The following is a 16,683-nucleotide window of genomic DNA, read 5'->3' on the forward strand; positions in this document are numbered from 1 at the left end:
GTACATTTTAAAAGACTCAGATTTGTGTTTCAAACTCAGAGTCTAGTTTTAGTGTCATTTAAAACCATTCATTCACTCAACAAACATTTATTGGGCACTTAATACAAGACAGAAACTGTGTAAAAGTACTGGGGTTACAAAGATGAAAAAGACAGGCTTTTGCTCAGAAGTTGCTCACAATCTAATGGGAGAAACTAATAACAAACAACTAAGGTGTACTGTATTAAATGTTCTGATGTTGGTATGACAAACATACTATTACTGGAGAATGAAGGGAGGAAGGCGTACACTGGAGTGCCATGAACCATACATGTGTTATTATAATTCAACAGAACCTAAGGATAAAACAAAGCATTGGGAAGACTTACTGAGTAGCTTTTACAATGTCACAGTTACTAGAATCCTCTATAAGAGGAAGAGCTTCTCTCGCCTTGGCAAGTTCTTTGTTTTCATGTGCACAGACTTCATGTCGACCAAATCCTGGAGGGTGGGGGCCGTGGCTGTGATTCCTGCACTGAAAAGTAAGAGTAATTTGACAAGGCTCAGTAAGAGAATTAATGTCACATTCAATTACATCATGAAGCACTTGGTACTATCAACAATATCTATTAATTAAATGATTATTTTTTCGGTCTTAGAGGTATATCTTACAGGAGATTTTCATTTTAATTCTATCCACTAGGATTAAATGCTTAATATTAGAAAATTCCAAATTACATATTTTGTCATAAAACAAAGGTGATATGCAAAGGCACCAATGGATTTTGTTACTTGTAGTAGGTGGAGGGTCATGGTTATTGACAGTAGGCCTCTGCTTCAGGGAGTCGTGGTAGACACACCCTAAGGATACCTCCCAATGAATCAAGTTCTTGAATATGTATAACTGGAGTCCCAGAAGAGGAAGAGGAAATACTTTTAAATATTTGACTAAACAATAGACAAAAATCTTCCAAATTTGGTGAAAATTATAAACACACAGCTCCTACAAGCTCAACAAACCCAAGCAGAACCAACCTCATAATATTACACCAAGGCATACAATAATCAAATCACTTGAAACCAATGATAAAAAGAGCAGCCAAAGGAAAAAGACATATTATGTTCAAAAAAACAAAGATAAGAATGAATTCAGACTTCTTATCAGTAAGTACCAGCCAGAAGACAAAAGCAAAACAGTTTTAAAAAGCTGAAGGAAAAAGCTAAACCTGGAAACACCAACAAAAATATTCTCAAAAAATAGGGGTGAAATATACACTTTTTTCAAACAAACAAAAGCTAAGAAAACTGCCAACAGACCTAATGCTACAAGAAATGATACAGGACGTTCTTCAGGCTAAAGGAAAATAATACCAGATGGAAATCTGAACCAATACAAAGGAATAAAGAGTGATAGAACTACATGGGTAAATATGTATAATTATGTGGGTAAACGTAACACACTTTTTTACATTTTTTAATTCCTTGATGATAATAGAGAAACAGAAACATACTGTTATAAGAGATGTTATAATAGTATTTGCAGATAGACAGTGATAAGTTAACGTGTATAATGTTAACCCAAGAGCAACCTCTAAATAAATAAAACAAAGTCATATAATAAGCCAATAGCAGAGATAAAATAAAACACTTAAAAGATACTCAATATTTTTTCAAATGCAAGAAAAGTAGGGAAAAAATGAACAAAAACAGAGAAGGAAAAAACATACAAGATAATATATTTATACTTAACTATACTGATAATCACATTAAATTCAAATGGTCTAAAGAAAACCAAATGAAAGACAGAGTTTGTTAGATTGGATTTTTTCAAAAAACAACAAAAAAACTACATATCGTTTACAAGAAACCTACCTTAAATATAAAAACATACATAAGTTAAAAGTAAAAGGATAGAAAAATATATACCATGCATAAAGGAATACTAACCATAGGGAATGTAGTGGTTATATTAGTATATGACAAAGTAGACATCCGCACAAGAAATATTACCAGAGATGAGGAGGGACACTGCAAAATATTAAAGAAGCCAATTCATTAAGAAGCATAACAGGGACTTCCTGGTGGTCCAGTGGTAAAGAATCCACCTTCCAATGCAGGGGACATGGGTTCAATCCCTGGTCAGGAAACTAAAATCCCACATGCCACAGGGCAACTACGCCCACATGCCACAACTACTGAGCTTGCGTGTCTCAAAGAGAGAGCCCACATGCCACAAACTACAGAGCCCACGTGCTCTGGAGCCACAACTAAAGAGAAAACCTGCAGGCCACAACTAGAGAGAAGCCCACATGCCACAACGAAGATCCTGCGTGCCACAACTAAGACCCGATACAGCCAGAAAAATAAAGTAAATAAATAAATAAATAAAATTTTAAGTGACTTAAGGAAAAAAAGACATAACAATCTTAAATACATATGCACCCAAAAGGAACTTTAAAATTCATGAAGCAAAAAAGAAAAATAGAAAGACTCACAATTAAAGTTGAATATTTTAATATTTCTTTTGGCAACTTATGGAATGAGTAAACAGAAAACCATACTGCATAGAGAAGAGGAGAGAAATCAGAAAAGGATAGAGAACACTTAACACTATCCTCCAACTGGATCCAGCTGACATTTTCATAAAATTCCATCCAACAAGAGACTAGATATTTGTTTCAAGTACACATGTAACACTCAGCAAGACAGATAATACATTTGGCCATAAAACAAGTCTCAACAAACTTAAATGGGTTGAATTCATACAGAGTATGTTCTCTGACCACAATTGGAATTAAATTAAAAATCAAGAGATTACTACAAGCAACTATATACCAATACAATGGACAACCTGGAAGAAATGGACAAATTCTTAGAAAAGTACAACCTTCCAAGACTGAACCAGGAAAAAACAGAAAACATGAACAGACCAATCACAAGCACTGAAATTGAAACTGTGAATATAAATCTTCCAACAAACAAAAGCCCAGGACCAGATGGCTTCACAGGTGAACTCTATCAAAGAGAAGAGTTAACATCTACCCTTCTCAAACTCTTCCAAAATATAGCAGAGGGAGGAACACTCCCAAACTCATTCTATGAGGCCACCATCACCCTGATACCAAAACCAGACAAAGATGTCACAAAAAAAGAAAACTACAGGCCAATATCACTGATGAACATAGATGCAAAATTCCTCATCAAAATACTAGCAAACAGAATCCAACAGCACATTAAAAGGATCATAAACCATGATCAAGTGGGGTTTATCCCAGGAATGCAAGGATTCTTCAATATACACAAATCAATCAATGTGATACACCATATTAACAAACTGAAGGAGAAAAACCATATGATCATCTCATTAGATGCAGAAAAAGCTTTTGACAAAATTCAACACCCATTTATGATTAAAAACTCTCCAGAAAGTAGGCATAGAGGGAACCTACCTCAACATAATAAAGGCCACATATGACAAACGCACAGCCAACATCATTCTCAATGGTGAAAAATTGAAACCATTTCCTCTAAGATCAGGAACAAGTCAAGGTTGCCCACTCTCACCACTAGTATTCAACATGGTTTTGGAAGTTTTAGCCATGGCAATCAGAGAAGAAAAAGAAATAAAAGTAACCCAAATTGGAAAAGAAGTAAAACTGTCACTGTTTGCAGATGACATGATACTATACATAGAGAATCCTAAAGATGCTACCAGAAAGCTACTAGAGCTATTCAATGAACCTGGTAAAGCAGCAGGATACAAAAGTAATGCACAGAAATCTCTTGCATTCCTATACACTAAGGACAAAAAATCTGAAAGAGAAATTAAAGAAACACTCCCATTTACCACTGCAACAAAAAGAATGAAATACCTAGGAATAAACCTACCTAAGGAGACAAAAGACCTGTATGCAGAAAACTATAAGACACTGATGAAAGAAATTAAAGACAATACAAACAGATGGAGAGAGATACCATGTTCTTGGATTGGAAGAATCAACATTGTGAAAATGACTCTACTACCCAAAGCAATCTACAGATTCAATGCAATCCCTATCAAACTACCAATGGCATTTTTCACAGAACTAGAACAAAAAATTTCACAATTTGTATGGAATCACAAAAGACCCAGAATAGCCAAAGCAATCTTGAGAAAGAAAAACGGAGCTGGAGGAATCAGGCTCCCTGACTTCAGACTATACTACAAAGCTACAGTAATCAAGAGAGTATGGTACTGGCACAAAAACAGAAATATAGATCAATGGAATAGGACAGAAAGCCCAGAAATAAACCCATGCACATATGGTCACCTTACTTTGATAAAGGAGGCAAGAATATACAATGGAGAAAAGACAGCCTCTTCAATAAGTGGTGCTGGGAAAACTGGACAGCTACATGTAAAAGAATGAAATTAGAACACTTCCTAACACCATACACAAGAATAAACTCAAAATGGATTAAAGACCTAAATGTAAGGCCAGACACTATAAAACTCTTAGAGGAAAACATAGGAAGAACACTCTATGACCAAAATCACAGTAAGATCCTTTTTGACCCACCTCTTAGAGAAATGGAAATAAAAACAAAAATAAAAAAATGGGACCTAATGAAGCTTAAAAGCTTCTGCATAGCAAAGGAAACCATAAACAAGACGGAAAGACAACCCTCAAAATGGGAGAAAATATCTGCAAACAAAGCAACTGACAAAGGATTAATCTCCAAAATATACAAGCAGCTCATGCAGCTCAATATCAAAAAAACAAAAAACCCAATCCAAAAATGGGCAGATTTAAATAGACATTTCTGCAAAGAAGACATACAAATTGCCAACAAACACATGAAAGGATGCTCAACATCACTAATCATTAGAGAAATGCAAATCAAAACCACAATGAGGTATCACCTCACACAGGTCAGAATGGCCATCATCAAAAAATCTACAAAGAATAAATGCTGAAGAGAGTGTGGAGCAAAGGGAACCCTCTTGCACTGTTGGTGGGAATGTAAATTGTCCTCCCTATGGAGACCAATATGGAGGTTCCTTAAAAAATGAAAAATAGAACTACCATATGACCCAGCAATCCCACTACTGGACATACCCTGAGAAAACCATAATTCAAAAAGAGTCATGTACCACAATGTTCATTGCAGCTCTATTTACAATAGCCAGGACATGGATGCAACCTAAGTGTCCATCGACAGATGAATGGATAAAGAAGATGTGGCACATATACACAATGGAATATTACTCAGCCATAAAAAGAAATGAAATAGAGTTATTTGTAGTGAGGCGGATGGACCTAGAGTCTGTCATACAGAGTGAAGTAAGTCATAAAGAGAAAAATAAATACCATATACTAACATATATATATGGAATCTAAAGAAAAAAAAAAGGTTCTGATGAACCTAGGGGCAGGACAGGAATAAAGACGCAGACGTAGAGAATGGACTTGAGGACACAGGGAGGGGGAAGGGTAAGCTAGGACGAAGTGAAAGAGTAGCATTGACATATATACACTGCCAAATGTAAAACAGATAACTAGTGGGAAGCAGCTGCATCGTGCAGGGAGATCAGCTCGGTGCTTTGTGACCACCTAGAGGGGTGGGATAGGGGGGGTGGGATAGGGAGGGTGGGAGGGAGGTGCAAGAGCAAAGTGATATGGGGATAAATGTATAAATATAGCTGATTCACTTTGTTATACAGCAGAAACTAACACAACGTTGTAAAGCAATTATACTCCCATAAAGATGTTTTAAAAAAATCAATAACCAAAGGATATGTGGAATATTCTCAAATATTTGGAAACAACACTTTTCTAGAGTGAATTTTTAGCTTTAAATGCTTATAATAGGAAAAAATAAGAAACTAAAATAAATGATCTAAGCTTTCATCTTAAGGATCTAGAGAAAAAAAAATTAAATCCCAAGTAGATAGAATGAAGGAAACAATAAAGACAGGGAAATCCATGAAATATAAAAAAGAAAAAAATGCAGAAAATCACTGAAACCAAAAGCTGGTTCTTTGGAAAGAATAAATCAATAAAATTGATAAAGCTCTAGTCAGACTGATCGAGAAAAAAGATGTCAATGACAAATAGCAAATTTAAAAAAGGGGACATCATTACAAGATTCTGCAAACATTAAAAGGGTAATAAGGGACTTCTGTGAACATCTCTATGTCACTAAATTCAACAACCTAGGTGAAATGCATAAAATATCTCGAAAGACACAAGTTATCAAAATGGACTTAAAAAGAAATGAGTAGCACTCTATCTATTAAAGAAATTGAGTTCACAATTTAAAAACTTCCCATTAAACAAAACAAAACAACTCCAGGCCCACATGACTTTTAACTGGCAAAGTCTATGAAAACACTCAAGGAAGAAATGATACCAACTCCTTCAGAATACAGAGGGACTGCTTCCCAGCTCATTTTAGGAGGCAGCATTATCCTGATACTAAAACCAACAGACATAAGCAGTAAAGAAAACTATAGACTCAATATCCTTCATGAATACAGATGCAAAGATCCTAAATGAAATATTAGCAAAACTGTATTCAGTAATATATAAAAAGGATAATATACATTACAACCAAGCTTAAACATTTCAAAAGAAATCAGTGCAATTCACCATATTAAGAAAATAAATATACTCATTTCAATAGAATAAGCATTTGACAGAATTCAACACCCATGCATGATAAAAACTCTTGGCACACTAGGGAAAGAAGGGAACTTCCTCAACCTAATCAGGAGCATTTTTAAAAAATCTACAGCTACCATACAGTTAACGGTAGAAGACTGAATGCTTTAACTCTAAAGACTGAAACAAAGCAGGGATGCCCACTATCACCACTTCTAATCAACAATGTACTTAAGTCCTAGACATAATAATAGAGTAAGGGAAAGAAAAATGCATACAGATTAGAAAAGAAGCAAATCCACCTTTATTTGCAGACAGCATGATCCTATATAAAGAAAATCCTCAGGAATCTTTTTTAAAATTTACAATAGCATCAAAAATATAAAACACTTAAGATTTTATACTGTATCCAGCATTTTTAGTTGCATTTAAGGTGGAGGTTCACATCAAATATCTAGCAAATCATTCCAAGAGATCAAAACTGGCTTACTATTTTATAATCCCATCTTGTTCTTTACCATAAAGTTGCTACCCGGCTTTTATCCACCTTATTCACCACAACTGTCTCTCTGAACAACTCTTCATTGTTTAAAAAAAATTCTCAAAGGATGAATACACATTAAGAATAGAAAATTGAAGATACCTGAAATGATGGGCCTACATCAATTCTCCAGGAATTCCAAAAAAGATTTAACAAATAATAGTTTTACTGACGTAAGTCCATAACCCCTCAACAGGTTACTCTGAAGGAGCAAATCCTTTTGTTCTAAGTTACCTTACAGTTAAATTGACTTTTTGGTACATAGTTCTGTGGCTTCTAACCACTACCACAATTAGGATCCAGAACAGTTCCAACACCTCAAAAAACTCCCTCAGGATATTCCTGTTTAGCCACACCCTCCCCCTACCTCAACTCCTGGCAACCACAGACATGTCCTTCATCACTAGTTTTATCTTTCCCAGAATGTCATACAATGGAATTAGACAGAATATAATCTCCTAAGACTGGCTTCTTTCACTCAGCATAATGCTGTATGTTATTAATAGTTCCTTCCTTGCTATAAAGTATTCCATCATATGAATGTATCACCGTTTATCCATTCAAACAACTCACATGGGTTGTTTCCAGCTTTTGGCAATTATAAATGGAGCTGTATAAACACTCATTTTGTGTGAACATATGTTCTTGCTTCTCTAAGAGTGAGATTGCTTGACCCTCTGGTAAGTAGATGTTAAGTTTATAAGAAATTGCCAAACTATTTTCCAGAGTAGCTGTACCACTTCGCATTGCCATTAGCAACGTATGAGAGCTCCAACTGCTCTGCATCCTCTCTGGCACTTGATACTGTCCGTATAATAGATGTGTAGTAGTGTCTCATCATGGTCTCAATTTGCATATCTCTAACAGTTAATGGGGCTAAGTGTCATTTCATGTGCTATTTGCTATCTGTATATCTTCTTTGGTGAATTGTCTAAGTCTTTTTACCCATTTTTTAATTGGGCTATTTATTTTCTTACTGCTAAGTTTTGAGAGTTCCTTATATCACACATGCTAGACATAAGTCCTTTGTCAGATATGTGATTTGTAAATCTGTTCTCCCAGTCTGTAGCTTATCTTCCCATTTCTTAAGTCTCTTTCATAGAACAAAAATTTTTAATTTTGATGAAGTATAATGTATCAATTTTTTTTCTTTTATGGATCATGCTTCAGGTGTCACTTCTAAGAACAACTGCCTTGGGACTACAACTCCTCTGCTCAGAGAGGAAGTCCTCCTCCCTCAGAGTTTCAGTGCCTGTGCTGCCAGGAGACTGCTTTCCTGCTCCTTGAACCTGAACTAGAGGGCTTCTCCAGAAGTGTTCTCTCTCTCTGCAGGGATGCTCACTTCTAGGGTTCAAGTCCAGGGAGAGGGCGGTGGAAGAGAGGGGGGACCCAGATGGGAAAAAGGTAAATTAGCTCCTGGTTCAGTGGTTTTTTGAATTCTGGTCTTTTCCCCCACTCTACCTGCTAAAATTTTCTTTTGGGAATCCTTAAATAGCATTCTATCTAGTGCATTCAGTGGGACAGACAGGGTGGAGTGTGCTTTACTCCATCTTACCCAGAGCTAGAACCACAAATGCTTTTCTGAATACATAAGTTCTGATTTATCTGGTAAATTCAACCTCACTGCATGACACTCTTATTTTACACACACACACACACACACACACACACTCACACAGCTAAATAATAAATAAACATATAGATAGTTAGATTAAAACATAAATAAGAACATTACTTTTCACCATATCACAGTAATTATAATTACATCTAACTGGAAGAAGACAAGGGGTCAAGGAAAGAGCTGAATATACTATACTCAGAACTTCTGGAGCGTCAATAAACAGCAGATGTAGCTAAAATTGACAGAGAAATCAGTCTGCTTTTCATATAAAATTTAGACTTTTTAAATTATAAAATTTTAAAACTTTCATTTTGAAACTCCAGCAATACCAAAGTGAATAAAGAGTTGATAATCTGGACTCTTTCCCTTACAATCTTGTACCAACAGAGATACTGTTATTAACAGTTTGGTGTATCCTTCCTCACTATGTGTATATACTTTAACATATATAACATTATACAGGATACACAGGTTTTTATCATTTTCTTCTTATATTTAACAAAACTTATCCCCAAACATGGGATCCAATTATATAATTATTCATCAACTTGCCTGTCTCGCCTAACAATATATCATGTACAGCGCTGCAGGTCAGTAACAAGTAATAGTTGAATATTATTCCATTGTATAGATCTAGCATAATTTATTCAACCATTTCCCTATTGTTAGACATGCAGGTTGATTTCAGCATTCACTCTCTAAACAACCCTATAATTAACATCCTGTACATTCTATAACTGATTCCCCAACATAGGACTGCTGGGTCAAAAAATATGTGTATTTTAAACATAAACAGATACTGACCTTCCCTAATTTACACTCCCAACAGGCAAGTATGTAAGTGTTCTTTTTCCCTACAAACCTCCTAACTTAATATTATCAATCTTTTTACAATCTTGCCAATCTGATGGCTAAAAAAATGGCATCTTGTTTTGCATTTGCATGCCCCTAGTTGCTAATGAATCTGAGTTTGATTGTTTGTTCTTTATTGGCTCTCATACTTTCTCTTTTGTGGGTTGCATTTTCATAGTCTACTGTTTTTCTAGTGGATTGTGTATCTGTTTCCATTTATATATTAGGAAGATTAAGCCTATGTTTATATACAGATTTTTCATCACAAATAAATGTCACATATTATACAGATACAAATTTATTGCTTCTCATTATGCCTTAAGGCATTAAGGACATCAGCTTCATTTCTCACGCCGAAAGTTGAGGTGGATTACACATTTCAATGTAAAGAGCATTTATTTATTAAAAGCATTTATTTATTCAGCAATTAATTACTGTGTATGTATGATGTGCAAAGCATTATGCTAGGAACACAGAAGATGTGCGTACGTATCCTCCAGGAATTTAAGTCTAATTGGGCAGCTAGGTCAGAGACAAAGAGAGTAAAGTGATAATGGAAGCAATATGCAATTAAATGGCAAAAATGGGTGACAAAGACTAGAGAACAAGAGGTACTTTCTGTTCACATCATCATTTTTTGTCCAAATACAGATCAGAGTAAAACCTAAAAATGATTATATAAACTCAAAGCCTGTTTTCAAAGTCAATGGTCTCCAAAGTGAGGCAAGCGCACTCAAGGCCAAACACTCAGTGACCCATTAGGTAACGGAAGAAAATGTTAAAGTTGTTATAATGACTTTTTCTTTTTAAAAAACAAAAAAAAGAGGAGGGGAACCCACAAAAATTTATACATTTGGCTTCTTTAAGATTTATGAATTCTGGGGGCTTCCCTGGTGGCGCAGTGGTTAAGAATCCGCCTGCCAATGCAGGGGACACGGGTTCGAGCCCTGGTCCAGGAAGATCCCACATGCGTGCATCACAACTACTGGGCCTGCGCTCTAGAGCCCACGAGCCACAACTACTGAGCCCGCATGCCACAACTACTGAAGCCCACGTGCCTAGAGCCTGAGCTCCGCAACAAGAGAAGCCACCGCAATGAGAAGCCCGCGCACCACAACGAAGAGTAGCCCCTGCTGGCCGCAACTAAAGAAAAGACCGCGCAGCAACAAAGACCCAACGCAGCCAAAAATAAATAAATTCAATAAATGAATTTATTAAAAAAAAAAAAAGATTTATGAATTCTTAGCCCTGGCAGCCTCACTTAATCTGTATATCAAATAGGTCACTCCTCATGGTCTGTTTACAAGGTAACTTGGGGACAGAGTAAAAGTCCACACCCAGATGGGTTACAGTGGGACCTTCAACATTTTGCAGTATACATCAGGCTAAGTAATTTTCAAGGTATATTATCTCATTTTAACTACTTACTAATTTTAAAGTTACCCCTCCCAAAATGAGCAAGTGGCTTAAACTGATTACTACTACAAAGAAGCCACGAACTGAAATAATAACGATAGTAAAAGCACAAGCAAACGAGAAAATGGCAGAGCTGACACTTCTCATAGCAGGTGCTCTTTACTGGCCACATAAAGTAGAAACAAAGACAATCTAAGCTGATCTAACAAAAAGCCAGCCTCCTTCCAAAAAAAATTCCAAATTATCAAAAAGGCAGATTTGAAGCAGACTTATATTCACTATCTTTAATTCAAAACCCTACCATGAGTATATACTGAGCTATTCACTCATGAATACAATTTAGAAACATACTGTCAAATCCTACAATAACATGTCCCAGGACAATATGAATTTAGAGACTGGCTCCTTTCCCCAGCCCCCAGGTACATCAAACAGAGGGGAGCTGAACTTTTTAAGTCCTAGCCAACCACATGACACGGAATCATCCCCATTAACACATAAGTTAGAGTGATCAATGGCCAACCATGGACGACAAACTGCAGTCAGTGGTACCTGGATGATTCGGACTGCGCAGCTGGAGGCCTGAGCTCCCAGCCAGCTTGCGGTGCACGTGCCACTCATCATTCCGTTAATCTCACAATACATGACATTTTACAAAAATGAACATTTTAAATCCTACTTGTCACACTGCGGTTTTACTCTAGGGGTGCAAGCTCAAAACTGCTTTACTGATAGGAATGCATGATCAAAAAGCTTAGCGGCCACGGCTCTAAGCTATGTCCTCTGCTCTAGATATCACTCCCTCCCAAAATTCTGCCATAAGAGCTACAGGTGAGAAAGGAGATGACCTGCTTTGGGGGAGGTTAACTTCAGAGACAGTCGCATAAAAATGTTTAAGGAAAACAACCATACATTCCCATCACGAAGATTAAAGCAAAGTTTGTCATGATACTATATCCTTCTTAGAAATTACTCTCTGGTTATCAAGAAAATGTTTTTCTAAGTACTCTCTAGTTGTTTCATTTTTACCATGGTGAAAGGTAAACTCCTTGAGAACAAGGCCCAAGTCTCAGGTTTCAGGCGGCTGTATGATGGTGGCTAATCATCTACCCGATTTTTGGCTTCAGTTTCTACATTTGTAAAATGAAAGGAGCAGGTCAATATAGCTATAAAGTTCTTTCCAAATCCATGTTGTACGGTTCTAAGAGGAGCTGTTCCAGTAGTCATTACTGACATGTGTACTGGTAAAGGCATCACCGCATAAACAAACACCCTTTGTGGCAGGGGAAGCGTAACTGATGTATGGCTGCCTACAACGTTAAGGTAACAGAATAGATCAAGCAAATTCTTAAGACACCAGCAAACTCGTAAGAGTTTTATTAGTGATTGCTTCACTAATAAAATACCACAGAAGTGACACTCTGCCAGTTTGCAGGTTCAGGACTCAGAAACTGGCAGCTTCCTCTTTCTGTCTCTTGAAATGCTCACTCTTGGAACCCAGCTACCATGCTGTCCAGAGACCCAGGCCACATGTAGGTGTCCCTGCTCAAAGTCAGCATCAACCACCAGACATGTGAGTGAGGGTACCATCAGATGACACCAGCCCCAGCTAGCAAGTCATCCCAGGTGACAAGTCTTTCCAGCAGAGGCTCCGGACATGGTGAAGCAGAAACGAACCATCCCTGCTTTGCCCTGGCCAAAGTCCTGACGCACAGTCCATGAGCATGACAATGGCTGGTTTACACCACTATGATTTGGGATGGTTTGTTACACAGCAATAGATGACTGGAACATACTTAAGATATAAGAGATATTTCTCACGTGGAGATATCTTAAATCCAATTATATTTTCTAAATAGTAAATAAGTACTGTTAAAGTTAATTAATTTAAGAGAAAACCAAGATCTGGAAAACCATATTTAAACTCTGATGAGGGTCAAAATCCTGACAGATTATCAAATAAAAAAAAGAGAGAAACAGAGACCTGACAGATAGCCATTAAAATTTCTCATGGCATTAACAGAAGCATTCTGTATTAACAGAGTCAAGTATCCAAGTTCATTCACTGGACAATTATTTACAGAGTATGTTAATGGTATTAAATGCTGAGAGGAAATATAAAGGAAGGAAGGAGGTTAAGGAATGTTGCTGGTAGTGGTGATGATGGGGAGGGCCTACCGCATTGAGGTGACAATTGTGTCAAGACCTTACAAAGATGTGGGGGGGGGGGGGGAGTAAGCCATGTGGTTATATGAAAAAAGAGTTCTCCAGATAGAGCGAATACTAAGTGCAAAGGCCTTGGGGCCAGCATAGCTGTGGTTGATTGAGCAAGCAAGAAAGTAGTAAAAAATGAGGTCAGAGAGGAAACTGGGTGCCAGAGAGTACAGGCAAATTCTGGCAAAAACCTATCAGCTGGAATCAGGGGAACCAAACTCAACCAGAGCAGGAATGTTTTTGTCTGTTTTGTTCACTGATTTATCTCCAGCACCTATAACAGTGCTTAACACCTGGTAGAACGAATGAAGTCTTGGCTCTCTCGGCAGCTATTTGACTTTTAACAACTGACGCCAATTTTTTTTTTTTTTTTTAATGGCCACATCACGCGGCTTGCAGTATCTTAGTTCCCTGACCAGGGATTGAACCCGGGCCACAGCAGTGAAAGCACTGAGTCCTAACCACTGGACCACCAGGGAACTCCATGACTCCAATTTTTTGAACCTCAATTCTAATCTCTAAAACTGGAATAATAATCCCTCTCCACCTCACAGGGTCACAATGAGGAGTAAGAATAGGGAAGTATTTTGCAAACTGTAGAGCATCTTATATAGGTAAAAATCTTTTGCTATTATTGAAAAAGTTAATACCAATAACTATTAACAACAACAATCATCTCTCTACCTTGGCCCATTTAATTTCAACCCCTGAATCATTCTCTCCCTCCAACTGGCAGGGAATTCGGGCAGGGCAATCTTCCCTGCAGAACAAGGTAATGAACTTTAAGCAGTTGAAGGCTTTTGTAAATGAGTGGCAGTAATTAAGGTATGAGCATTATTGCTACCAACTTTTCCCTGAAACTCTGAGGGGAAAAAACAAACAACAAATGAGACAGAGTTTCCACGTGAAAATTCTACAGCCTTTTGTAATATCCGGTCTGCTTGCAAACCTTTTTTATTCTATCAAAATGCAAGAACACCCGACAACTTCCCCACCTGTGTTGTTCCTCACTTAAACCTACATTAGATTGCTGAAAGATTTCAGATTGCTGAAAGGGGGAGCGTGAAGAATACTCTCAAGATGTGAAAGACTTTTTTTTAGAGGCCAACTAACCCAATCATCTCAAACTGCTTGAATCCCACTAGGGACAGAAAATCTACTACCTAATTCACTCCAGCTGGAGAGAGCTTCAGTTTTCTCATCTGTAAATGGGGATTATATCACCTTCTTAAGGATGCTTCAATTTTGGAATTAAATAATGCATATAAAAGCACTTGGCATATGCTAAGAACTCACTAAACATTGGCTGAATCTGAATATTTTTCATGTATTCAACAAAAATTAAGTAAACAGCTATAATATGCCAGTCAGGACCATAAGCAAAAAGGACAAAAATCTAGTTTTCTTGGAGCTAACATATATCTCCTGTAACTTTCCCCATTGGCCCCTTCTGTTTTCTGAAACTACATCTGGCTTCTAGTACGACCTCCTCCACAGAACAGAGTCCTTTGGGATTTTACAGATAGCTATCACGTACCTCCCTTTCCAGCCCCCCCCCCCGCCCCCCGCCTTTCTCCAGCCTAAACAAACAGCCTCAAATCTTTCAAAGAGTAAGCAAGGATGTGGGAACGAGACCTACAACAGGGCTGGGAGGAGCGAAGGCGGGTTCCCAGACGCCCCGGCCGAAAAAGAAATGAATAGAACCTCATAGACTCCAGGCCAATGTCAAAACGGGCTGGTCCAACTCAGGTGTGTCACTTAACACCTCTCCCAGGAACGCCACCCTCCCCTCCCAGGGCCCGCAGCGGTCCCTGCCGGGCACGGGGCGCCCCGGACCGCAGGTGGATGCTGGAGGGCCGGTACGGCACTCATCCCTGTCCTCGCCTTTTCTTCCCGGTCGCCTCGGAGAGAATTCCCTGCATCATTCTCGGTGTTTCCAGGCTTCCTCCTCCCCGGATCCGGACCCTCTGCCCCCGGAGGCCCCTCTGGAAGCTACCTAACACTCATGTCCTCCCTCTCCCCACAGCCGCGGCCGCCCTCCGAGCCCCCGGGACAGCCAGCGCCCAACCGCACTCACCTGCGAGCCCAGTCCCGGCCCCTCCATCTCTGCAGTGGCGGCGGCGACTCGGCAAAGTGGCGGCAGCTGCCTGCTGGCCAGCCTGTCTCCAGCCGCCTCCACTCCCACTTCCTGCTCGTGGCCCCGCCTCCACCGCGGCTGCCGCTCGAGCCCTGAGCCGTCAATCAGCATCGAGAGAGCCAATCCCTGCCTTCTCCTCGGCTGGGGGCGGGACTTTCGCGCCCCCAGGGAGGCTAGTGGGGAGTCGCCAGTAGGAGGCTCAGTCCCCGACCCAGCCCTGCTGGGCGCTAACAGCTACTGGCCGAGACTGTGCACTGCTCGCCCAGGTAGGTGTCCACCGGTCTGCATGCTTCATCCTGACCCTCGTACAGGTCCAGTATCGGGCTGTTATTCCAACATCAACCACCATCTACCGAGTGCAAATCCCGACTTGGCTGCTTAATAGCTAGATTACCTTGTGAAAGTCTCTTACTTTACCTCAATTTTCCTCATCTGTGAAATGGAGAAAATAAGGGTACCTACTTCACAGAATTGTCAGAAGGATTAAATGAGAAAAAGCATGTAAAGCCCCTTAGCCAATGTTTGACATAAGAAGGAATCAATAAATGTTAACTATTAAAACATTTGCCACTCTCTGTTCCTGTGATCTTGGGCAAGTCTCTTTCACCATCTGGGGTTCTGTTTCCTCACACAAAACAGAAAATATATGAGTTCCACTGCTCAGACTAGAGGAGGATTGAGCAAGAGCCCCCCACCTGCACTCCCCACGCCGTTTTTTGGGCTTCCCTGAAAAAGGTGGCATCTAAGCTCTGTTCAGCTTGAAGGACAGCTATGAAGCTAGGAGAAAGCTTGGTTCCTGCCCTTGGGGAGTCCAGTGGGCCAATGGGGCTCTCCTACCTCAGCCCCCAGAAAACACTGGAGCTTTTTCTAGCCCACCATTTAATACAGTCTTTGCAATTATTCCTTAATGTATTTGTTGCCAAACCAAACCTTTGGAAGTTAAATTGGAAAAGAATTGAAAACATTATGACTCCCTTATTCTATTAAAATAGTTCTAAATCATAAAATAAGTGTCTAGAAATTGAACAAAGTGCTGTTTTTCCTATGATAAGTACTTTAATACAATATAATTGTTAATTTTTATTATTATTATTATAGTACCCCTGCCTATTGGGCACACCCAGCCCTGAGTTGCCCCAAAAGCCCTACACCTTCAAGGGTGGGACCTTATTGTATCCACCTGTGAACTTCCAGTGCCTGGCACAGCACTGGGACATTAAAAAAATGCTACAATTTTACTGAGTGGATGGGCAGATGGATAGGTGTGTCACCAACTTCT

General features: G+C 38.9%; 1 protein-coding gene across 2 annotated transcripts in view; it reads right to left on the bottom strand.

Moving 5' to 3' along the window:
* Nucleotides 1-15,434, bottom strand: part of ZDHHC13 (zinc finger DHHC-type palmitoyltransferase 13) — a 49,208-nt gene extending 33,774 nt beyond the window's left edge. Inside the window, exons 1-2 of one of the 2 annotated variants that reach the window (XM_057553688.1) lie at nt 15,345-15,434; nt 369-514 (exon numbers count right to left, since the gene is read on the bottom strand). In XM_057553688.1, coding sequence (XP_057409671.1) covers nt 369-514; nt 15,345-15,371 — 173 coding nt within the window. In that variant the 5' untranslated portion in view covers nt 15,372-15,434. The remainder of the gene's footprint in view (nt 1-368; nt 515-15,344) is intronic. The other variant, XM_057553689.1, reaches the window with a different exon arrangement.
* Between the last annotated feature and the right edge of the window lie 1,249 nt (nt 15,435-16,683).

Source organism: Balaenoptera acutorostrata, chromosome 9, assembly GCF_949987535.1.
Source record: "Balaenoptera acutorostrata chromosome 9, mBalAcu1.1, whole genome shotgun sequence".
Lineage (NCBI taxonomy): Eukaryota > Metazoa > Chordata > Mammalia > Artiodactyla > Balaenopteridae > Balaenoptera > Balaenoptera acutorostrata.